At 41.8% G+C, this 26,517-nt stretch overlaps 1 protein-coding gene across 4 annotated transcripts; it reads right to left on the bottom strand.

Annotated features, from left to right (window-relative positions):
• Window positions 1-3,404: 3,404 nt before the first annotated feature.
• On the bottom strand, window positions 3,405-26,483 carry RLBP1 (retinaldehyde binding protein 1). Of its 4 annotated transcripts, XR_011855032.1 has the most exons (9): window positions 25,481-25,636; window positions 23,417-23,456; window positions 21,819-21,947; window positions 19,309-19,513; window positions 9,768-9,946; window positions 9,471-9,629; window positions 7,467-7,577; window positions 5,069-6,179; window positions 3,405-5,027 (listed from the first exon to the last, which is right to left on the bottom strand). XR_011855032.1 is itself a non-coding variant. In XM_072148501.1 (8 exons), the coding sequence occupies exons 2-8, from the start codon at window positions 23,426-23,428 to the stop codon at window positions 6,021-6,023; spliced, it is 954 nt and encodes a 317-aa protein (XP_072004602.1). In that variant the 5' UTR covers window positions 23,429-23,456; window positions 26,378-26,483; the 3' UTR covers window positions 3,405-6,020. The 4 variants fall into 4 exon arrangements, 3 of the variants coding, with proteins under 3 accessions (XP_072004602.1, XP_072004603.1, XP_072004601.1); XM_072148501.1 differs by lacking the exon at window positions 25,481-25,636 and adding an exon at window positions 26,378-26,483 and having other exon boundaries at window positions 3,405-6,179; XM_072148502.1 differs by lacking the exon at window positions 25,481-25,636 and adding an exon at window positions 25,741-25,845 and having other exon boundaries at window positions 3,405-6,179.
• Between the last annotated feature and the right edge of the window lie 34 nt (window positions 26,484-26,517).

Here is a 26,517-nt window from a genome sequence, read left to right as displayed (position 1 = left end):
CCTAAAGGCATCCAGCAATATATATGAGCGCTCCATCACAGACATGATAAGACGTTGTGCTCCATCCCCCAGCACGTTGTCTTATTTAACCTTTATTATTTTCTCCATATGTCCATAATCTAAAGCAACTGTACAATGTGTCTGTATAATATCTAATGTTTTCTAAAAGAAACTAAAACACCTGGAAATAGGCGGCCACTTTACTGGTTTCAGCTTAAAGTTCAAGTGTCAAAAGTTCTCTAGGAAAATATGTTTCAGCTTTACTGCCAATGTATATTCCTACTTCGCACAATAGGATTCTAGATATGTGTAATATAGACTTCTTTTCTTAAAACCTATAAAAACATTATTCCACTAAATCCTGTACACATTATGTAGCAAAGAGATTGGACAGACACCCTAATTTTTCCTCTTAGATTCTAACCTCAAGTGATCTTTGACAAATACAAAGGATTGATGGTTACTTAGCACATGGCAAAGTTAAAAGAGTAATCAATCAGTGTTTGTTGATCACCTAATGTGTATGGGGGACAGCTAGTTGGGTTTCAGTTGAAGTAGAACTGTCACAATAAAAGCAGTGAAAAACAGTACATAGTAGGAATTCTCTACGCCTAAAGAAGAGACGGTTCTACCATCACCATAGACAGGGGCATCCTCTACACCTAGAGGAGAGGCGGTTCTACCATCACCATAGACAGGGGCATCCTCTACACCTAGAGGAGGGGAGGTTCTACCATCACCATAGACAGGGGACATCCTCTACACCTAGAGGAGAGGCGGTTCTACCATCACCATAGACAGGGTGCGCTCTCTACACCTAGAGAAGAAGGTTCTACCATCACCATAGACAGGGGGCATCCTCTACACCTAAAGGAGAGGTGGTTCTACCATCACCAAAGACAGGGGACATCCTCTACACCTAGAGGAGGGGAGGTTCTACCATCACCATAGACAGGGGACATCCTCTACACCTAGAGGAGAGGCGGTTCTACCATCACCATAGACAGGGTGCGCTCTCTACACCTAGAGAAGAAGGTTCTACCATCACCATAGACAGGGGGCATCCTCTACACCTAAAGGAGAGGTGGTTTTACCATCACCAAAGACAGGGGACATCCTCTACACCTAGAGGAGGGGAGGTTCTACCATCACCATAGACAGGGAACATCCTCTACACCTAGAGGAGAGGCGGTTCTACCATCACCATAGACAGGGGCATCCTCTACACCTAGAGGAGAGGCAGTTCTACCATCACCATAGACAGGGGCATCCTCTACACCTAGAGGAGAGGAGATTCTACCATCACCATAGACAGGGGGTATCTTCTACACCTAGAGGAGAGGTGGTTCTACCATCACCATAGACAGGGGCATCATCTACACCTAGAGGAGAGGAGATTCTACCATCACCATAGACAGGGGGTATCCTCTACACCTAGAGAAGAGGAGGTTCTACCATCACCATAAACAGGGGGCATCATCTACACCTAGAGGAGGTTCTACTATAACCATAGTCAGGGAGCATCCTCTACACCTAGAGGAGAGGAGGTTCTACCATCACTATAGACAGGGTTCATCTCCTACACCTAGAGGAGAGGAGGTTCTACCATCACCATAGACAGGGGGTATCCTCTACACCTAGAGGAGAGGTGGTTCTACCATCACCATAGACAGGGGCATCCTCTACACCTAGAGGAGAGGAGGTTCTACCATCACCATAGACAGGGGGTATCCTCTACACCTAGAGGAGAGGAGGTTCTACCATCACCATAAACAGGGGGCATCCTCTACACCGAGAGGAGGTTCTACCATCACCATAAACAGGGGGCATCCTCTACACCTAGAGGAGAGGAGGTTTTACCATCACCATAGATAGGGGGCATCCTCTACATCTAGAGGAGAGGAGGTTTTACCATCACCATAGACAGGGGGCATCCTCCACACTTAGAAGAGAGGCAGTTCTACCAATGTCATGGACAGGGGGTATTCTCTACATCCAGAGGAGAGGTGGTTCTATCATTGCCATAGAAAGAGGGAAATCTATGCCTAGGGAAGAAGCGGTTCTACCATTGTTATAGACCAGGGCCATCCTCTACAACTAGAAGACAGGTGGTTCTGCCATTGCCATAGACTATAGGCATCCTCTACACCTAGGGGAGATGAGGTTCTACCATCCTAGGGAATCCTCTTCATCTAGAGGAGAGGCAGTTTTACTTTCATAATAGACTGGGGGCATCCTCTACACCTAAAGGAGAGGCAGTTCTACTATTGCCATAAGGGGAATCTTCTACGACTAGAGGAGAGCCGATTCTACCATCACCATAGACCGGGAATCTTCTACACCTAGAGGAGAGGTGGTTCTACCATCACCAAAGACGGGGGCATCCTCTATAACTAGTGGAAAGGTGGTTCTACTATTGCCATAGACAGGGGGCATCCTCTACACCTAGAGAAGCGGTTCTAACATCACCATAGACAAGGGAATCTTCTATGCCCAGAGAAGAGGTGGTTCTACCATCATCATAGATCAGGGGCATCCTCAACACCTAGAGGAGAGGTGTTTCTACCATCATCATAGATACGAGGCATCCTCTACACCTAAAGGAGAGGCAGTTCTACCATTACCATAGACAGGGGGCATCCTCTACACCTAGAGGAGAGGCGTTTCTACCATCACCATAGATGGGGAAACTTCTACACCTAGAATAGAGTTGGTTCTACCATCACCAAAGACAGGGGGCATCCTCTACAGAGAGGCATAGATTAGAGGCATAGATGCCCATTGTCCCCATAGACAGGGGACATCCCCTACACCTAGAGGAGAGGTGGTTCTACCAACACCATAGACAGGGGACATACTCTACATCTAGAGGAGAGGCAGTTCTACCATCATCATTGACAGCTGACATCTTCTACATCTAGAGGAGAGGAGGTTCTACCATCATAGACAGGGGGCATCCTATGCACCTAGAGGAGATGCGGTACTACCATCATCATAGACAGAGAATCTATACTGTAGAAGCAGTGAGACTTTGGACTCTCTACTGCAAGATGTTGTGATGGCTAATATCATTCTCTACTGTAGGCCAATTGGTATCAGTCTTTTTTTTGCCTTCCTCTGGATCAATACTGGAGTATAATGGATGGAACTTGACAGACTGACATCTTTTTTAACCTTAACTACTGTGATACTTCAGTGCATGAAGTGTCTGTCAAAATGTTTCCATAGTTCTACACTTTGTGGGTGGGTAGGCTTGTCCAGCTGTCACCATTACACTGCAATGCGATATGTAATACATCAATTATTCAGTCCAGTCCCTCAACTTTAGTTGCTCATTCTTTAGGACTTTTTTCGAACTTTCCACCTTAGACCTCCAGCAATAAAACAGACAAAAAGGCAATACATACAGTACTTGAAAATCTTTATTTCATGAATGAGCCCATACAAAACATACTTAAGATTTTGTGGAAAATTTTGTCTTTTCTCCTCATCCTGGACCTCACTATGAATATCGAATTGTTGAATAATTGAACTACTTCAGAGCTGGATGACATCATTAGGGCATGGTTAATGATCAGAAGTGTAAGACACATACTTGTAGTGAAGGCTGATGTAAGCACTTGTCTATGTGAACTGCAGACCAAGTGCCTGATTGGCTCGCTTTATTTTGTACAAACACTATCATCCATCTTAGAAAACTGCCATCACTTACTATCACTGTAAATTATACTAGTATTGTAAATGATAACCAGAACCCGGTATCTGCCACACTATGGATGGAAGCCATTAAGATTACAAGCTGGGCTATGAGATTGAACCCATTATATGCTATGTCTGGCCTTGAGATTACTTTATGCGAAACAGATGACTGCTGAACCTCTGCAAACCTTTTGCTTATAGCACCAGTCATTTCACCGGCCAAGTGATTTATCTACTGTCTCAGACGAGCAATAAACACACTCCAAAGACTTTGATATGACGATAGCTGGAGCTCATTAAATCTGCTCTTTAGTCGAAGGTAATAATTGTCAGCACCAGAGTCTTAGCTGTGATTTTTCTGGATGGGGAAGGATATACAGTGTTTGCTTTGTTATTCCTCTGTCTACATCTCTACTAAGGCAGTGCGGTTAATTGGAAATACATCAATGGCACCAAACACCGAGTGCACATGCACCGACAGTCCTACCACTTCTTCTCCTTCCTCTGATACACATGCACTGCCTGTTCTGCCACTCCTCCCCATTCTTCTCATGCACATGCAACACAGGGCCTGCCATTCCCCCTCCTTCTTCTGATGCACATGCACCGCCTGTCCTGGCACACCCCCTCCTTCCTCAGATGCAACGCCTGTTCTGACACTCTCCCTCCTTCCTCTGATGCACATGCACCACCTATCCAGGCACTCCCATTCCTTCCTCAGATGCACATGCACCGCCTGTCTTGGCACACCCCCTCCTTCCTCAGATGCACAGCCTGTTCTGACAATCCACCTCCTTTCTCTGATGCACATGCACCGCCTGTCCTGCCACTCCCCCTCCTTACTCTGATGCACATACAGCACCTGTTCTGCCACTCCCCCTCCTTAGTATGATGTGCATGCTCTGCCTGTCCTTACACTCCAATGCCTTCCTCTGATGCACATGCACCACCTGTCCTGCCATTCCCCCTCCTTCCTCTGATGGACATGCACAACCTATTCTTCCACTCCCCTTCCTTCCTTTGATGGACATGCACTGCAAATTCTGCCACTCCCCCTCCTTCCTCTGATGCACATGCACCACCTGTCCTGCCACTCCCCTTCCTTCCTCTGATGCACATGCACCACCTGTCCTGCCACTCCCCTTCCTTTTTATGATGCACATGCACCGCCTGTCCTGCCAATCCCCCTCCTTCCTCTGATGAACATGCACCGCCTGTTCTGACACTCCCCTCTTCCTATGATACACATGCAGCGCCTGTCCTACCACTCCTCCCTCCGATGCACATGCACCGCCTGTTCTGCACTCCTCCCTTTTATGCACATGCACCTGTCCTGCCACTTCCCTTCCTTCCTCTGATGCACATGCACCGCCTGTCCTGCCACTCCCTTTCCTTCCTCTGATGCACATGCACCACCTGTCCTGCCAATCCCCCTCCTTCCTCTGATGCACATGCACCGCCTGTCCTGCCACTTCCCTTCCTTCCTCTGATGCACATGCACCACCTGTCCTGTCACTCCCCTGCCTTTCTCTGATGCACATGCACCACTTGTCCTGCCACTACCCTTCCTTCTTATGATGCACATGCGCCACCTGTCCTATCACTCCCCTGCCTTTCTCTGATGCACATGCACCACCTGTCCTGCCACTCTCCTTCCTTCTTATGATGCACATGCACCGCCTGCCCTGCCACCAACCCAAAAACCCCTTCTTTGATCCTTATCTGCACCACCAACCCTACAACTCCCTGTCTTTCTGAAGCACAGAAAATATTTTCCTAGAACTTAAGCTTTAAATGTACTACATGTTCTCCCATCAGAAAATATTACTAACAAACTGGAGGCTAATTTTTGTTTATCTTGCCTGGCTACGCCTTGAAGACCCCCTCACTTATAAGGTTAAAATACAGTGTGCACCAGGTAAGTATGCTATGCTACGCATGTTCAATATAGCTAATGTTTTACTGCAGGGTTGAGATTCACTTTATGCACATTTATAGCTGTAAATGGGTATTTTTTTATATTCCATAGGGAGATAGGATAGGACCCCTGCTGGTCATGGTTCTGATGTTTATTCCTAACTGTCCTCTTTATTGATCTTAAATTCTAAGAGCCCTTTAAATGTAAGGTAAGGAATGTACAATATATAGAATGTATAGTTCAATACAATAGTTACATGGATCTCTCATATACCATATGTGCGTTGTCGTTTTGTAGTGTTTATTTGAGTTTTTATAATCACTAACAATCACTAGGAGACACGTAATAGATTTTCAGCATCTGTACTAATATTTAGATACACATAGTAAAATTATGATTTTCTCTAAAGAGCTGTGTCCTCAGATTCATTTCTGGGCCCAAAAAGCTTCTCTGCAATTATTCGTCCATCATATTTTGGCAAGTTTCCTCCAAAGTCAGCCGGCAGGATGTCAGCATCAATTTCCTTATAGAAAGTCTCGAGGTCCTCCCCATGTACAAAAACCTAGTAGAAAAATCATGTTCCAAAGAAAACAACTTTAATGTTATGATTATTGAAAAGCCATCCATTTGCCTGATGCCACATGTTTAGCAACGAACAGGACATCGTGATCATAACACAAATACTCAGTTACTCAAGGAAATACTCCAGATCAACCAGCACATAAGTAAATCCTAAAGTGAACATGCTCTTGACTTTGCTCTTTGACTTCCTCTGGATCAACACTGTGTATTTTTCAACCTCGACAACTATAAAACTAATTCACTGAGTAATCCTAAAGAGGTACGGCTGTGAGTATTAAAATAGAACTTCTATTCACAGTTGCATTAAAAAGATTAAAGGGGTATTCTGGGAATATGAACGTCTGACACAAAAATCCTTGAGGATATAAATAAATTAATACAACAATACTCAATGTCATTAGTCACAAAACAGAGCTAAAATAATATGATTTACAAAATTTATGGCCTCTCTAAAGTAGGTGGAGTTATCACTAAGATGGCCGCCACTAGAAACTACAAGTTCCATGATCCTTTAGTTCTCAGTAACTCCTCCTCCCTCTCAGGCTCTGCTAACAGTGATGATATAACAGACTTTCTTGCTCTGTTACCATAGTAATGATGCGTAACTGCCATCACCACAACACTGACCATACTGGATGCTCTGCAACCAACCGACTACAGCCAAACTAGTGGTGATCACATGACCTGCCCAGACAGGTAAAGGACATGTGATGTGGACATGTGACCAGCGGCCATCTTCTTTTCTGCGACGGACCGCGCGGAGGAAATTAACGGACTGATTAAAGAGCCAGTAGCATTTTAATTCTCCATCACAGTCTATGTCACCAGCATTTTCTGCTAAGGGGAGCAAAATTTTAAATAACAACTAATTACATATTAGCTTATATTTTGAGTGCCCATTTGTATATGAATTATGCTGATTCCTGGAATACCCCTTTAATTACAAAAACACCCAAAGTGTAACGTGTCTTGCCTTCATCGGATAAAAACAAAGAAAGGGGGCCGGTGTGTTCTGGTCAGGAAAACTAACATGGATCCAAGTCAAAATAATGAGATAAATGGTGGCTAATGTTTGCCATAGGCTCCAAGACTGATTGCGTAAGTCACTATAATCGTCTAACCTGGACTGGCTAACCACAAGCCCTATCTTACAATAGTACACATTATGTGACCGAGGGAGCTTATGTGTCACAATATATAACTATAGTGTTTTTCAACTATAAAACTACGTAAAAGGAAATCTGAATCTGTATATTACAACACATACCCTTTCCAGGAGTTTGCTCTTCAGAAAAGGTTTGACAACATTGTAAGTGGTGGTGAAGTACCATGGCTGATGTATGAAGTGAACAGCCTTAAATCTTGCTGGAAAAGAGTCCTGGAAGTAAAAGACACAGATTATCAGATTAGTCCCAAATCAAAGTGCATCACGTGTAGAAATTACTGTAGTATGTGTTACATGAGGTGATGGATGTTGTTGTTCGGCGCATAAGATACTTTCTTTTTCCCCCCACAAGCATTACTAAAATATTTCCGTACGCCGGATCAGGTGTGTGCAGCCAATGGAGGAGGACATGTCTGTGACTTTAAGACAGCATCCCTGATGACCAAAGCAGCCATTAAAATGGCTGTAATGATAATTTAGTTTAATATATGAAAACTTGTAGTACAGGCAGTCCCTGGTTTACGAACAAGTTAGGTTCTGTAGGTTTGTTCTTAAGTTGAATTTGTATGTAAGTCGAAACTGTATATTTTATAATTGTAACCCCAGCCAAAATTTTTTTGGTCTCTGTGACAATTGGATTTTAAATATGTTGGGTTGTCATAAGAACCAGGATTGAAGCAATGAAGCTGAAAGGGGTATTCCCATCTGGGCATTTAAATTTAATTAAATTCATTTTCCATATATAAACATTTCTTCAATTGGATATTATTAAAAAAAATGTTCCTGTGTGAAGATAATTTCTCATAAATGTAGTCATGTTGTCCCTTAGAAACGAGATAGCTTTCTTGGATATGACCACCTCACATTTTGGCAGCAGTGGCCAGACATGAGCTATTGAGCCCTGTCTGACCTCCTGGATTCAGCGATCATTACCACAGGACGGCTGTGGGACCTGCAGTAACTCCAGGAAATTTCATATACAAAAACTTTTTGTTTCTTTGTGCAATAATTCCAGCAGAGGTGGTCGTATCCAGGGAGACAGTCTTGTTTCTAAGGGACCATATTACAACGTTTAGGAGAAATTATCTTCACACAGGTAAATTTTTTTTAATGACATCTAATTGAAGAAATGTTAATATATGGCAGATTAATGAACCTGGATGTGAATGCCCAGACGAGAGTACCCATTTAATTACAGACACCTGTGAGAACTGTTACAGCTGATTATTGTAGCCTAGGTCTAAAGTACAGTAAATTACCAACATCCAGAGGTCCGTTTGTAACTAGGGGTTGTCTGTAAGTCTATATCTGCATGTAGTCTAAGATATCTCTTAATGCTGTTTTGCTAAATCTACTATAAAGCTTCTTAATTCTTACAGTTTTCGGATGCAGCATGTGCACGTGTCTGCTTCACTCTTACTGGGGTTGACTCCATAGATTTCTATGGCCTGCAGTTTGCCTGTACTGAAAGCGGACGTGAGCAGTGAACTGGGCAGTTTAGCGGACAGGATAGGACTGATAACAGGAGATACTACAATTCTTGGTACAGGCAGTCCCCGGGTTACGTACAAGATAGGGTCCAGAGGTTTGTTCTTAAGTTGAATTCTTATGTAAGTCGAAACTGTATATTTTATAATTGTAAAATAAATTTTGGCCCCAGTGACAAGTGGAGTTTAAACATTTTTTGCTGTAATGGGACCAAGGATTATCAATAAAGCTTCATTACAGACACCTTACAGCTGATTATTGCAGTCTGGGACTATAGTAAAGCATCCAGAAAGCTTCACCAGGGGTCAGAGGGGGCAGAGGGGTCTGTCTGTAACTATGGGTCGTCTGTAAGTTGGGTGTCCTTAAGTAGGGGACCGCCTGTAGTTGCAAATTGTGGGTAACAAGAAATCATTGGCACCCATCCAATGAAATTAGGTGATGGATGCAAGAATCACCTACCCACGTGATGTGTATATATTAGAAACAAGAAATCTTGCAAGACTACAACTACTCCCATGCTCGGGAATGGAGCAATAACTTTTTTGGTGGACTTCTCAATGGGTTGTTTTTGTTCAATAGCCGTAGACATTTTCATAACATTTATTTGATTAATATTACCTGTAACATGTCCACCATTTTTTTCAGTTCATATGGTTTAATGCCAGATGCCTGTTGCATTGTGAATCCTTTGAAGTTTTCTATAATACAGAAGCCATTGATCTGGGTCTCCTCATTCTTCAAAAGGTCCTCCAGAATAATGCAGTATGCTCGGAGGATCTATAACACAATGTCAGTAGCAATAATATCCTTCAAAATATTTTCCCAAGTTTCCCGTAGCGCTTTACTAACTCCAACTAAGATTTTAATTTGCCTATTGGCATCCATTTACACAGAAAATCACACAAAACCACCAACCTCGTCAAATGTGATCTCCTCGTAATCCCAGTTCTCAATGTTGAAAAGTAGGATGACTCTGCCATTCTTGTCTCTGCTGGTTAATATCCCAGGGTATCCAGCCTCTATGGTGCTTCTTACCGCCTCTGGTGTCAGGTTCTCAAACAGCTCAGGGTATTGCTGTCGGAAATTTACATAACCTGTTGGAAAGATTATGGATGCATTTTAGGAAAAGGTTGCAAAGATTTGAGGCAAAGTCTGTAATAAGTGGTTTATGTTTACTTGAGCCCCCTTCATCTGATAATACAGTATAGGAAATGTGTAAGGAGAGGCAAACTGCTTTAGATAGAGTTGTATATATATATATATATATATATATATATATATATATATATATATATATAGTTTTTGTTGGGTATAAAACATGCACATTACAAATACAGTACATGCCTTTCGTTTTATTATCTCTTCTGCTCCGCGACAGATATATCCTTCACTGAGCTCTGCTAGATAACGCTCAGTAACGGCTATATACATCGCTGATCTGGCTTCAGGAAGCACAGGGTGTCAGCTGCAACTAACAAATAACAACCCTGAGTAACACCTGTGGTCAGAGATAATTCTGATTGCAGGTGTTTAACCTGATCAGCGTGACCACTGAATTTAAATGCCTTCAGGGGGATTCTTTCCCAGCAATTGCCCCAGCTCCACTTTCTTGGGCAAGGATCATTGTTATGGCAATCCTGGGGTCTGATCAGGATGCTTGGGCTGTCCATAGTCATTGCCTGTAAGATCCTGTCACACAGACTGGATCTTACAGGCACTGTGTCAGCCAATGCATCTGCATCAGTATTGCAAGGTATTATAATGAACAAGCAATTGGATGAATTCTTTTTCATGTCCCATAGGACTAAGAAAAAAAGGAAAAAATGGTTTTAAAAAACAATCTCTGCACCAATAAAACCCAGTAAAACTTCCAACTTTATTCAATTAGTATATCCATAAAAAGACAAGGACATATACATAGACAATATAGTAGGGTAAACAGGACGTGCAAAGTTGCGCAGGCGTGAGTGTGCCCGAGAGCTCGGTGACATCACCGGCTCTCCGGCACTTCAGAATCCGCCGCACACACGGCTGCGCGCATGGTGCACCGTGCCGTACTGCGGTGCGCCGGAACAAATTTTAATATAAACTATAAATCAGCGATAGGGGGTTTATTTTACTAATGAAAATATGCTCTGGCACCAGCTCACCCTGAGCTGCTGCCATGTATCTGTGGCTTAGAACTACCACTTTTAAGTGGTAGATTTCCTTTAAGTAGGGGACCGCCTGTATATACATATTAGGGAAGAATAAGTAATAAAAGATGAACCAAGAGACATCAGATTTGTGTTATAGCATGTTGCATGAGGAATTATACCCTGACCCTGCTATCCCAGGTACCTGAAGGGTTAATAGTAATTGCCGATCAGAGGAAATGATTTCTGAATGAGGAAATCCCTGTGAAGTCGGTCAATGCCTCCTTTTCTGTAGTGTGTTTGGTTAGTAAGGGAAGCTCTGGGTCCTTAGGTCTCTAAAGGGGAGACTATTCCCCTCCCTTAGGCCCTCTGCTCACACTCTCTACAAAGTGACTGTGTCTCGCCACTGCCACTTGTACAGTACAGCTTTATATTCATTCCCCTTTGCTGGATGTGTTTCTGGTTTATTATGTCTAGTTTATAAGTTTTGCTCATAATAACGGCTCCTTTGGGCATCCGACCGCTAAGATGGAGATTTTGAAAAATTGTTTCACTTTTTAAAAGAAGCAATTCAGAAAATCGTTATTCTAATGGGGCCCCGACATCAAACGTTAAATACTTTCATGATTACATTTGTATCTTATCTTTCATTTGGGGAATGAACTTTTCAAAGTAATTCTTCAGTGTTGCATATTAATGTGTGTTTATTGTATCTAGTTGAAATACATAGTACATAAAGATAAATAGCACATAATAAAACCTAAAAATATGTAGCACATAATAGAACAGAACAGAATAGAATTATATTATTATATGTGATTATATAATATTTATCACGTCACATACAGCGAGATTTGGTTAATACATTCACATAATGTAATTAATAATAATAATTCCTTTATTTATATAGTGCACACACATTACGCAGCGCTACACAGTCTTTACCAAATCAGTCCCTGTCCCCAATGAGGCTCACAATCTAAACCTACCAGTATGTTTTGGAGTGTGGGAGGAAACCGGGGGAAACCGTGAACCTGATGTCAGGAATAAACCATGAGCAGTATGTGGTCAAGCAGCTGAGCAACTTCCGGATTATGTTTCTTTCATGACCTAGTGTGGTGGCATCATCCAGATTTTAGCAAGAAAAAATCTTGCTAAAAAGAACTTGCGCCTTATAGTCCGAATGTCAGGAAGATCCAGCACTGCCAGGATCTCCTGACCGAAGAATGTATAAACACCCGCGATCTATAGCAGTGGCCAGTGTGTTCCTATGCATGTATGTATAGCAGTGATGAGTGTTTTACTTTTTCTGTTTGTGTATGTGTATTGCAAAGCTGTGTGTGTGTGAATGAATGGACGTAGCAGGGCTGTGTGTGTAAATGTATGGTTGTAGCAGAGCTGTGTATGTAAATGTGTGAATTTAGCAGAGCTGTGTGTGTAAATGTATGGATGTAGCAGGGCTGTGTTTGTAAATGTATGAATGTAGCAGAGCTGTGTGTGTAAATGTATGGATGAAGCAGGGCTGTGTGTGCAAATGTATGGATAAAGCAGAGCTGTGTGTGTAAATGTATGATTGTAGCAAAGCTGTGTGTGCTGGGCGACCAACAGGGATATTTTAATTGGTGTAAAATATATTTTTCCTTTTTTGGAAGACTAAATTGGGGATGTGTCTTATAGAAAGGAGCATCCTATTGCCCAAAATATATGCTATGTATATAGCTGTATGCTGCCTCACTGGTATCTGAAATTGTAGACATACAGAGGGTCAGCTAAGCCCTATGTCCCTCTTTGGTAGCCCCAAATTTATGCAATACATAGAATACCTTGCTGGATAACTTAGAAATCACCTTGTTCATCAACAAAACAAAACATTTTCTAGAGAGAGTAGTATAGAAGAGAAGAGTTTCTGTGGCAATTGACATTACCAAATGTGACCACACATAGTGTACCATCTATAGGAACCATGAATAGTTATCTACATACTATTAACCATTACTGTGAAAGAACACAAAACTTCACAGTAGTGAGTTTTGGAGAAAAATGGTCATAAAATATTTAAATTCTGTATAAAAGGATCTTTTACAAGACAAGAAATTCAATCAAATCGCCCATGGGATGGCTGCACACGTTCTTCACTCCCATTGTGTGCAGGGTCTTTCTACTAGAGAGGACGTTTATGGACTTAATCTGTAGTATAACCCATTCCACATGTGAGGAAATGAAGGCTTGATAAAAGGGAAACTGTCTCTCACTCCACTCTCCCTATCATAATCCCTACTGGGAAATCAACCTATTTCCTCCATCAGTAAGTTCCATTTCCCTTCTTCTATTGAGAATAACCTCTCAGCTTTTTACACTTCACAGGTTATAACTTCAAGACATAATCTGCAGGACAGTATTCATCCTGACAAAGTGACAACAGTCCTACAAGGAGAAGCAATAAGCCTGGAGAATCCTGCAAATAAGTGTCCGAGGGAAGAATTTGTGGAATTAAACATCTAAAAATACATCTTGTACCACATTTATCAAAAGGTTTCAGACAGTTTTTGAACACTTCTGCGACTAGTGCACCAGAGGGGATATTTTGGTTAAAAATATTGTGCCATCACTATGAGGGGCATTGGACCAAAAAAACCTGGCAGACTACTAATAGGAGGTGCTACGTACAATTAGAGAGACTTAAATTACACTAGGATTATCATCTAGCATGAGACACTTTAGAAAATGTGTAAGTATAAGGTATTGGGGCAGATTTATCAAGCTGTCTGAAAGTCAGAATATTTCTAGTTGCCCATGGCAACCAATCAGCGCTCAAGTTTCATTTTTGCACATCTGTTTATAAAATTGCAGCTGAGCTCTGATTGGTTTCCATCGGCAACTGGAACAGTTTTACCTCAGACGTTTCTGATAAATCTCCCCTTATCTCTGTATCCCTATCCATCTTACCTCACTGATAAATCTCTCCATAGACAAAGTGACAAAGGGGCATATTTATCAGGACCTCTGCGCACCGCCAGTGGCGCAGAGGCCCTGAAATAATCGCAAATGCTAGCTTATTGCCAGCTTTTGCGATTATTCTCCCCAATCCGCCACCTTCACGCCAGTGGGACGTGAAGGGGGGGCGCGGCCGGACGGGAGTGGGCCGGCGCATGACGTTACTGTCCCCGCGCCTGCGCACTCGCTGCTGCCGGCAACTTTTACACGTATGCGGGTGCGCATCACGTATCACGTGGCGTAAGATAAACGCTGCGCTGCTGGCAGCCTGATACATGAAGAGGCGAAAGCCTCTTCATTTATCGGGCTGCGAATTTGCAGCGGCGGGGCTATCATACGCTGGCGCACAAGCACCAGCGTATGATAAATATCCCCCAAAGTGTCAGAAACAGAGAGAGTCACTGGACTGAGAGTGTCCGAGACAGACAGTCACTGGACTGAGAGTGCTCGAGACAGACAGCCACTGGACTGAGAGTGTCCGAGACAGACAGCCACTGGACTGAGAGTGCTCGAGACAGACAGCCACTGGACTGAGAGTGCCCGAGACAGACAGCCACTGGACTAAGAGTTTTCCAAAACTGACAGCCACTGGACTTTGAGTTCCCGGGACAGACAGTCACTGGACTTAGAGTGCTCGAGACGGACAATCACTGGACTGAAAGTACCCGAGACGAACAGCCACTGGACTGAAAGTACCTGAGATGAACAGTCACTGGACTGATAGTGCCCTAGGCAGACAGTGTCAGTGACAGTCTGAGACAGTTTATAGATTCATATAAAATATTTTTTGTTAACCCATTCTATTTTGTTACAGCTAAGAAAAGTAATTTACTATCCTGGGAAACACCGGGAGCTACAGCTAGTATTTCATATTGTTAAAGCTTTTATGTGTGCTGAGAAGGATAAAAAATGACAATATATATTAACAACAGGGGCGTTGCTAGGCTAAAAGATCCGTAGCCTGTGGGGTGTGTGGAACATCAATTGCTGCAGGTGGGGATATCCATTGTTGAGGGGCTGGAGGGCCATTGTGGAGGAGGCTGGGGAGGACATCAATTGCTGAAGGGTTTGGGGGCCATCAATTACTGGTGGTATGTACTGGGGGTTATGTACTGCATTCACACTGATGGATGCCCGCATGGCTATAGCATGGCAGGCATACATCAGCTGTGATGGAGAGGTGGAGGGGTGATCCCTCCCCACTCCATTGCAATGCATTACGTAGGCTTGTAACACAGGAAAAGATAGGACATGTCTTATTCCCTTGTACTGAGTGGTACTGTACGGCACCACATCGCTCCGTGGGGCCATTGCCGTCTATGTGGGAGATGGCTGCAAGACTGCGGCCGTACATACACCCCCCCTATGGTCGTGTGAATGCGGCCTAAGGACCCAAAACTTAGGAAATCTGCTCATCTCTGGTTCACAATAAAAAAATATATATTATTTCTTATTCCTCGATAATGTCTCAGCTCATTTGTTTTCATTTAATGAATGTGATTCAAGTAATTTGAAAGATTTGGGACCTATCCCAGGGCACAGGTAGAGTGAATGTGACATCAGAACTGATGAGTTTTTTTCAGCAGAATTTGTAAAAAAACATTATAAAGAGAAGAAATAATGAGTGAAAGGTCCTTCAGATACCTCTGGCCATACAAGGTGTGTTATTTCCTTAGGGACTGACGATTCCACCATGTGTCAGACTATTCAATGCACTAATGATCAGATTCTTTAACCAACAGCCCAAATTTCTGGTCATGTTAAGCCTCGAAGAATGCAGAACATCCAATATAATGACAATGCATCTGCACCATATGGTTTCTGACATCTCTGTAGTAAAGCCGTGTGTTATGTAGTCCATGTGATAAATACTAATCCTGTTTTTCTTGTTGCACAATGTAGGGATCACGCAGGGGATTGTGTTACTTCTAAGTGTTTACAAGGCAGTTTGCAGTATTTCGGCCTGTGTTGTGTGTGTGTAACGAGGCAGAGCTCTGTAGGTGGCCGCAGAATAGTAATTGAGGCAGGAGGTCATTAACAGGCAGAGATCAGGTCATTTGTAAACTCCCAGGAGGAGAAGTTATCCAGGACTTAATCAATAACAGAACAGAACATTCTGGTGGAACATAGGGCAATCAGGAAAAACGTTAGTCCCAGGCAATTATTTAGAACATTCAGTGAAACAATTCCAAAAATGTCTACATGCTAAAATACACCACATAGCCTTATACTCACAGATTATGAGATGAAGTGGGGGAGGTGCTTGGAAGAGTTAGATATCATAAATTATATGAAATATGGCTCTTTGAATAATAGTTCAACTAAGGGTGCATTCACAGGATGATTTTTGATTTTTTTTTGTGTGTGTAGGGGGGAGTGTTGTGAACATTTATGGAATATACTTCATTAAGACATTCTGCTTAGTTTGTAAAGTGCCCCTTAGTTACAGTGTTACGTCTCAACGTTTTATGCTCTCTCCCTGGCTGTAGTATGCTATGAGCAGTATTTTCAAAGAACAAGCTGAAAGTGAAGCGATTAATCCTCCCTTCTCAGAGCTGTTTAACCAAACACAGGAAAATTAGATATTAGTTCATGCAGCTTCCATGGACACACACTGTAATAAGTATCTCTATGGGTGGGAGCTTTTATTTTTAAAACTAAGCAGAATTTGTCAATGAAGTATATTACAATAATGTTCCCCACATCCCCCCACACACATTATAAAAATGTATCTCAAATGGCGACTACACTTTAATGAACTATAATGACTTATCTATACAGCTCAAAGCAAACATCTCCGTAGTATATGGACCTGATGGAAGTAATGCAGGTGCAGCTGTTATAGAAGTGAATGAGAGCTAGGATACCCCAACTGCTTTATTCACATCAATGCTGCTTGGTACTTGTATAAAATGTCCTATGAGATTTCTAAGTGAGTGAGAGAGAATAATGGAGAGATATGGGATAATGGGAGACATCATGGCAGCTGGTCTCCAGTCACCAGCTCGGAGACATCAGAGATGGTGCCTGCAGAAGGGTTTTCTTACTAGCCAAGGTTGACCCAAACTGCTGAAAGGTGAAAGATACAAGTCATATAATAGTCTGTGTTATCCCTTATGTACACCCAATATACTGCAAGGCACACTGTAGGGATTTTCTAGACAGGATTATTGTATCTGTAGGATTTCTGGTAAATGTGGTGACCATGAGGATACGACACCAGGGATACCATGATATACGCAGCTGTAATGTTATTAAAATCATATTTTTGATACTTATTTTACGCAACATTTTTGGTCTCTGACTCTCATTACGTATTCAATAGTCCCATAACAGCATAACGTCATTGTCTAAATGGAAAGCGAACAAGTTCCCAACTGTTTGCAATTTTCCAGCATTATTACCAAAACCAATAATCTCTTAGATGATTATATTTCAAGTAATTACACACATACTGTTATTATGCCAACTATAAATTCCATGTCTCTACTGCAACAAGATGTGTTTCGAAAATCTCAATTCATCTTGGGCTTCTGCTCATTTGGATGGCACTTGCAGTAGGGGGATATTGGGGCTCATTTACTAAGGGTCTGTGGACCGCACTATTGTCAGAATATCTGACGATTTCGGATTTGCGCCGCATTTATAAGGGCTTTTTGTCGCATGAGATCGGATTTTGGCGCATCTGCGGACCTCAGCGGGGAAGCGACAGATGCAGGAAATTGGACGCATAATCTTAGTGAATCATGGCAGCTCCGAATCCTCATCCGGCAACGCACCTCGGGGATCATGACGGGAGGGGTAAGTAAATGTGCCCCATTGTGTCCTTTATAAGAAGTGCTAGGTATTGAATGGGATGTATCCTGATGACTGAAGGCTCAAGGATAGGTACCACATTGGAGTCAATCCATCAGACATCTGCCTGTCAATGACTGCTCTGTATCTCAATCTAAGTGGTAAAAACAACAACTAAACCAAACTGCGAGCAAGTGCAATCACTAATCTAGAATTAGGAAGGAGAGCAGGTATTGGGTGTATCCAGGCCCCCAGGCATGAGGGGGCTTAAAAGACCATCTGCACATAAAGAGATGTCTGTATTCTAATTGGCACGTGGTACTTTGGGCCCTTACTACGTCAGTAATTCAGTAGAGGGCTCTGGAAGCTTTAACACTGAGCTGCACACAGATTGCATCTTGTTTTTTGGCTGCTTGAAAGTGAAGGAGTAGCCCCAGTTTTTGGGGTCCCACTGGGTCTAGATATGTCCCACATACATGTCCCATTCATGTCCAGAATTCTTCATTAGCTAAAGTCTGATCACACGCCTGGTAATCTGTTTCACTTGCTAAGTCTTAACATTTCTGCACAATGATCACATGCCGAGGAGGAGAACTATTAGTATTAGTCTACAAGGATAATGATCCCACATACAGCCATCACAATAAAACATTCACTATCGTGTGTATGGCACCGGTCAGGGGCAGGAAATAGTAAGTGCACTGTATGTGTTGGAAGCTGGAGTAACAGGGGACACATTGGTAATGGATTTAAGATGGGGTTAGAGAATCTCCCCCCATGGTGCTCCCATTATGCAGAGGGTAGTATCTACCAAAAGTGGCCAAAGGATGGACAAGCATGAATCTGGCATCAGGATTATGGACAAACAAATTCCATGTTCCTGTTCCATTGGATAGTTCATCTATATTAAATTAAGAATAGTGCCATCCACTGTGTAGTGGTCGGGCCCAGGAACTGCAGTTAATTTTAATGTTCTGGTGGGTGTACAATATATTACAGTAGTTAACTTAATTAAGGCTTTTTAAATTATTTAAGCCATGTTTTTATCTTGAGAGAAGGGAGAGATGATACTTTTAAGAACAGATAGATGAGATGATTTTACTATCTGCCAAGGAAATATTCTCACATCACTTTCACTACTATCTATAAAACTAGTCTAATAGCGCCACCTACTGGTTATATACATACATATGGAAAAGACGGAAAAGCAAGAATTACCTTTTTTTCACTAATTTACATTCTGGTTTTAGTTTATTTCATGGCTGGAAGGCTAAATAGTAGAATATACAAGAATGATCTATGATAAGTGTTAGTGCTATTCCAGTTATATTATTTGGATGCAAATATGTGGCATATACTGCAAAGTACAGTTCTGAAAACTAATATGTGTACAGTTACAGGGGATTTTCTCACCAAAAACATGTATGTTGCATTGTTGGGATAGGGGTGTTCCTTGCACCAACAAATCAGCGTCTCATCATTATATTACGATAGATATAACAAAAGTCCCATAGGTGGTATAGTCAACTTACCTTTCAGAAGGTCATAGGCTCGATTTACATCAAATTTACGAGCCCGAATGAAACGCAGAAAAAAGCCATCGTCCTTCCCGACTATTTTCTCAGCTACAGTCTTGCAGAGGTCATCGCCATTGTTTGCTCTCTCCTGCACAAGGTCTCGGAGTTCCTTTACAGCCGCTTCTCGCTTCTCATCGGTCTCATTTAATTCATCTTTAGCCTAAAAAAGTATCGGATGTTGTATAAAAGATTACAATTATGAGTATGTTACATGGATTAAAAGTGATAATAACTGGTAATATCCTTACAATGTGCTACAGGGTTTCCAGATACAAACTGATTCCACTATTCTCTATAGGGTCAGTTGTGTCTCCACCATCTTCACACAGGGTTGTGGACAAGCCTCCTAAAGGTCCATTTATACTGGACAATTCTCATAATTCCTATAATTATATTATTCTAATAATATTTGGTCAGTATTAATGTAGGATAAAGTAGAAAACTAGAGTATGAACCAATCCCCCTTTTTCAGTAGAACTACCGCTTGTGTTCCCAGTCCTCCATAAAATGAGACACCCTGCACCCTCCAATAGACATTAGGCTCTCTCTCCACACTTCTATATACTACCAGTCCCCTGTGTTCCTGTATATTATAACAACCCATATCCCCTCTCTCCTAAACACTATATGGGTCACCTCTCCTTTAGTTTATGATAACTTCATTCTGCAGCAGTAATTTGGCCAAGTATCAAATAAAAATAAATGGGGAAAATCCAGCTCCTTAGACGCCCCTTCTTAACTTGACGCCCTGGGCACAGATCTTATATGGCTGCTCCTTCATCAATACAATATACATAACATTGGGTGATATAGCAATCACAGTAGACATATATACACAACAATAACAGGGGCTGCAAGGTTCCCCTACAACTGAACTTAGAAGGGATTTTAACCCTTACTACATACAGCAAATTGAATAATTGATATTGTCATTGCCAAGCAGGTTAAAGCTGATTGCTGGGACTCCGAGCAGGGTGACCACACCAGATTACTTCTGGTGGCCCTTAAAACCATTATGTAATGACAAGGAACTACCTACTAATGTCTACTGCTTGTCTGACATTGTATAGAAGAATGAATTGCATTCACACACAATCCCTTTAAAACAACAATTATTGATGATGTTTCAGTTTCTACAGGCACAGACAATGGGGCTCATTTACTAAGGGTCCGAATCGCACACTTTCGTAGGGTTTCCCGACGATTTCCGATTAGCGCCGAATTGCCCCCGGGATTTTGGCGCACGCGATTGGATTTTGGCGCATTGGATTTCACGCAACATAAATCAGGGGGGCGTGGCCGTCGGACAACCCGACGGATTCGGAAAAAACACGGAATTTAAATAATAATTTGTGTAGCAAGATCACGCACTTACATGCACTGGGACGAGGCAGGTGAACTCCGGTGGACCTCGGCACAGCAGCGACCCCTGGTGGATATCGTGCACACGGACCTTAGTGAATCCCGGCAGACCCGAATCCTCGTCAGAGGATGCGCCACTGGATCGAGACTTGACCGGGTAAGTAAATGTGCACCAACATTTGACTTCAGGGATGTAGTTATATATGAGCAGGGGTAGGGGATGCATTTGCACTTTGGTGATTAAGATGGTGGAAAAGCTCCTCTGCCGCATTAGAAGACACCACTATTATGGGAGACAGGGGATGGGCTATCTCAGGTTTTGCATTGGGCCCTGGAGCTTCATCTCTGTGGGACATTATTACATAGAATAGTATGTTGAGAAAATTGTTGACGTACCGTGTTAGCCAGGAAAAATCAAAAATCTGATGTAAATACTTTTGTGTAAAAACTACAAAAGTGCTTAAGGAATGATACCTTTATTGGCTAACCTGAAAAATTATATTTGGTGCAAGCTTTCAGGGTATCCATGCCCCTTCTTCAGGCATGGGTTCAAATGAAGCACTGAGAGAAAAACACAATATTTAAGTGTTTAAAGGTCCTAATACTGAAAGGTGACTTTAAGGACAACAGAGAAAGGAAAACCTGGGAGTTCAAGCTGATGATGACCTTCCAGTCACTGACACAAGGCCTCAGTATTGCACCTGGGTTTATGGCCCATTACATGGACTCGCTTCAATCCCCACAAGAGACTAACTCCAGACCCCTGCCATCCTAGCCCCCCACCCCCTGCCCATCACCCTTCTCTGTGTAACATAACCTCTAGTTTTATTGCCCCAGCTTATCTTAATTGAGTCTCACCATATGTACTAATTATTTTGTTGTAACATCCCTCAAATATTGTGTTTTTGTATCCATGCTTCATTTGTATCCATGCCTGAAGAAGGGGCCTGTGTGCCCTGAAAGCTTGCACCAAATATAACTTTTCTGGTTAGCAAATAAAGGTATCATTCCTTAAGCAATTTTGTAGTTTTTACACAAAAGTATTTACATCAGATTTTTGATTATTACATAGAATGACATAGAATACAGTATTATATGATTACCTTCTGCACTGTGTGTTCTGGAAGCTTATCACATTTGCCAAACACGGGCCCATGGTCCTTGGTTGTCAGGCGCTCGAGCTTGGCGCGGAGTGACTGTTCCTCTTCTGAAACAATGCGATATGTTCCTGTCTAAAAGTAAAAAACACATAGGGCTGATTCAAGCTGCTTACCATGACCAAGTGTACAGCAACAGTCATCTGAGTTACCTTTTTACAGTGGAGAAAAATAAAAATATATATTTAAAAGGAAATCTACCAGCTCAAAAAAGTAAAAAATACACCTACAAACGCCAGGATCACCTTAAAAAAGAGTTATAAAAAGCAGGCCGGAGCGCAAGGGTGAGATGTCTGACGCTACGGTCTGCTAATTATTAATGCCTCTAGCACCTCCCTAGAGGGGAGTAACATCACACGAGAGACCCGAATTATTAGGCGTGAATAATTATCGTCCTTGGGCTCCGGCCTGCTTTTTATAACTCTTTTTTCAAGTGATCCTTGCGCTTAAAGATTAGTGAAGACAAGGGCCAGGTTCGGGATGAAGAGGAGCACAGGTGTTTTTTTTACTTTTTTGTACTGGTATATTTCCTTTAACAACAGGAGAGGAGAGAGGAGCTGCTATAAGAAAACAAGGAAAGAAGGCAAGTAACAATATCAGGGGTGACAGCTGCAGGGTATAAGAGGAAGCTATTGGAGGCGCAATGAGAGTGGGAGTTGCTGGGTGGGACACACTAAGTGGGAGCTTTAATATGAGGGGCATCTGGGGGGCATAACATCAGGCAGATTACAATGTTAGGCGAAGCTGCTGGGAGGCACAATAAGTAGCGGAGCAATAAGGCATGGCTTAGGGGGAAAAAAATTCAGTTTCATGTATGCCGCATCTTTTGTTTCTCTTTCGCTGCTACATTGGGTGGTATAGCTCAGCTCCTCCTGCTGTATAACATGCTCAGTAATGGATTATAATGAAGTCAGTCTGGGCGATAGCCCGGGGCACAAGTCTAGAGAGCCCATGGCCACCAATACCACCCACCAAATTCTATCCTGAAAAGAACTTTCCCCCATTAAATACTCATACATCTGTTACTGCTCTCAGTACACATGTACACAAGAGCCATTTCAGGACCTTTGAAGGTCCTCCAAAAGATCCTAAAACCACAGATTGAAATCAGGCAGAAGGGACACATCCTCCATTCACCAAAAAGCTTGATTTTTGTACCATATGTAGGAAGTGAATTCTGGGCTATAATATTTGTACAGCGCAGGGCCCATGGCAGTCTTAATCCGCCCCTGCTCCTCCTGCTGTATAACCTGTTGCCTGCAGCTAGGATAATATGTACAAACTGACTACATTTTATATGTGAAGAAAACATATGTCTAATAATGAGCCCCAGTCCTTCTAGAATTCTACTCTGCTTTCTGTACTAGAGCTCTATAGACAGCTGGAAATGTATTCACCATCTGAATGCCTTACTATAAAGGTTAATACATCAGAATACTAAGACATTTTTTTTTACCACTCAGCAGATACATGTTAAGCAAATAACACGTTACAAATGGTAAAAACACTGAGCCCCAAGTGACAGAGCACTAGCTGATACTTACAATGTCTGACATTTCACTTCTTCTATGTTCACGCAGGAAGCTGGGAGAATAAAGTGGGAAAAAGTGCATAAAACTCGTTACCAGATGTTTACTATCTTTTAACAAATTTTGGTTATGAATCTAAAATTATCAGTTGCATCTTAAAATTGATACTCAAAGATGGAAACCATAGAAAGTGTTCATGGAGTAACATGAAAATACAATTGCAACTTGTCGGAGTATATTGCATCTGCACAACATTTACAGCATTGTGCAAAGGTTTTAGGCAGCTGAAAAGTAAGAAAATAAAAATTGATATAAGTGTTAAAAGTTTATATTTGTCAACCAACAAAATTCTAAGTGAATGAATAAAAGATACACCTAAATCAAACCAATATTTGCTATGGTCGTCCTTTGACTTCAAAACTGCATCAAATCTTTGAGTTTTACTTGCACACTGGAACTCAGCATTGAGGTTGTTCCCAACATCTTTGCCGAACCACAGATCTTCTGTGAATTTGCTACAAATCCTTTTGTCTCTAATTTCCAGACTATATATCGTTTAGATCTGGGCTCCATGGGTTTTCACACCAAATATTCAATTTACATTACATTTTGATAGCATTCTTAATTTTTGGATTGGAGGCGCAATGAGAGTGGAATTTGCTGGGTGGGACACAATAAGTGGGAGCTTTAATATGAGGAGGATCAGGGGGGCATAATATCAGGCAGATTACAATGTTAGGCGAAGCTGCTGGGAGGCACAATAAGGAGCGGAGCAAAAAGGCATGGCTTAGGGGGAAAAAATTCATTTTCATGTATGCCACATCTTTTGTGTCTCTTTCGCTGCTACATTGGGTGGTATAGCTCAGCTCCTCCTGCTGTATAACATGCTCAGTAATGGATTATAATGAAGGCAGTTTGGGCGATAGCCCGGACCACAAGTCTAGGGAGCCCATGGCCACCAATACCACCCACCAAATTCTATCCTGAAAATAACTTTCCCCCATTAAATACTCATACATCTGATACTCAGCATTGAGGTTGTTCCCAACATCTTTGCCGAACCACAGATCTTCTGTGAATTTGCTACAAATCCATTTGTCTCTAATTTCCAGACTATACATTGTTTAGATCTGGGCTCCATGGGTTTTCACACCAAATATTGATTCAATTTACATTACATTTTGATAGCATTCTTAATTTGGAGCATTGTTTTTTTTCCACCTAAAACTTGTTCATGGTTCTGTATGAACAAAATGCACAGTGCAATTTGTTAACGTCTGCTTTCTTCTATAGTGCAGCCCATCAGTTGCTACCCCCCAAAAAAATAAAATTCACTTTCATTCAGTGATCAATTATGACCATACAGAGAATTGATTACAGGATAATACTTTATGAACATATAAGGCATCCATCAATTCTGGCGCAGGGTCCGTTTTTTGGCACGCTAAGTTAGACTGGGATTTTAGATTTTGGTGCAAGGGACAATAGGAGCAATATTGTGGTGCCGACACTTTATAAATATGGTGCAGTAAGAAAAAGAAAATGCCCAAAAAACTGTCAGAAAGCCAATAATAAATGCCCCCCATTTATTGGCTCTGGTATATTTCTATACATACAAAGGATTCAATGACTACTATAATAAATGCACAATACTATCTAGAATACTACATGCAGATAAACCAGCTCTTGTTACTTAATGTAACCACTGATCAGGCACATTTTCTTATATTTTAGGACTCTCTAAATCCTAATTTAACCTGGACACAAATGTGATAGAGATACTGGAATGATAAACAGAACAATTATCCCCATTTAAACTCAGTCTATATTTGTCTAAGCCACATGAAAACATAACGAGAAAAACCGATAAAGAAGAAACAGCTCACAGTCTACCTGATTTAGCAGAACATATGTTCCCCTATATCCCTGACTGATAAGCATGTTATCTCCAAGCGGAAAAGCATCTGTTTCCTGTTCTGCCATGGATCATTATGATCTCTGATAGCGTAGACTGAGTGCTGGTCTCCCAATAATGAAATAACCGGCACACACTTACCCCAGTCACTACATCATACTCACCGTTGAACACTTGTAAGTAAAACAGCAAAGTAAGTCAGCGTTGAAAATTGTTGGAAACTTCTAAAATCTCAAACTATGGTTTGGAGGCATGGATGTAATCACAATGTTTATGCCCAGAGGACGCCAGCCCAAAGCTTCTATAGTCATCGGGTTGGGATTAGGCGTCACAAGGCATTACTCAGTCAGGCTTATTAATTAAATCAGCGCAGAACATTCAGGAGATGCCATTAGATGTTACAGAAAATGAGGAGAAAACTCACTGCTTGAGTGGAGCTCCGAACAATAACCCTTTGGATGGTTCCCTGGATTCCGGAGTATCCTTTAGTAATGCTGTAATTACTGAGCTGTGTTACCAGTTTGTCTGGTAGAGAATGGCAGGCTCTAGGACTATAAAAAGTGGGTGATAAATCTACCTGTGGCTACCTTCACAAAATGTTAATATATTACAAAAAAAAATTAAACATGACTTAGTAATCATCATTAATGTGGATCAATAGAAATAAAATAATTTATAAAAATATACATTTATAAAACACACACTGTTGTACAATCAGACATTGACACCTCTAAATATATACAAGTTATATTTTTGGCATGCTTTGTGCATCGCTGCGTAATCTGTAGGCACTATATAAATAAAGAATTATTATTATTTAATATTATAGATTTGAAGGTAGAGTAAAATACAGAAGACAAAAAGTTAGATGTTGAACTCATAAATACAGTTTAATAATTTCCAGGCCTCGTGGTGACATAAAACCTGTTCCTCCAAAGACTACAGGCTATTGCAATACAATGATAATTTCCAGGTGACAAATGCAATATGTTAAGGATATAGAGAACTTTATAAAACATGGGTGACCCATTGATTGTCATAAGTTGACCTGGTTGACTTACCTGTGATCCAAGCTCCACACAGTCGAGCAGCTCCTCCGAAGTCTCGCTGCCACTCAGTTCGCTATTTGCATGCTGTGTATTGCCAATGGACAACCCTCTGCCAATCTGAAAGATGAATAGTCGGGCAGATACTGTGGAGC

This window comes from Engystomops pustulosus, chromosome 4 (assembly GCF_040894005.1).
Source record: "Engystomops pustulosus chromosome 4, aEngPut4.maternal, whole genome shotgun sequence".
Classification (NCBI taxonomy): Eukaryota; Metazoa; Chordata; class Amphibia; order Anura; family Leptodactylidae; genus Engystomops; species Engystomops pustulosus.
This window is presented reverse-complemented; position numbering and strand designations above follow the sequence as displayed.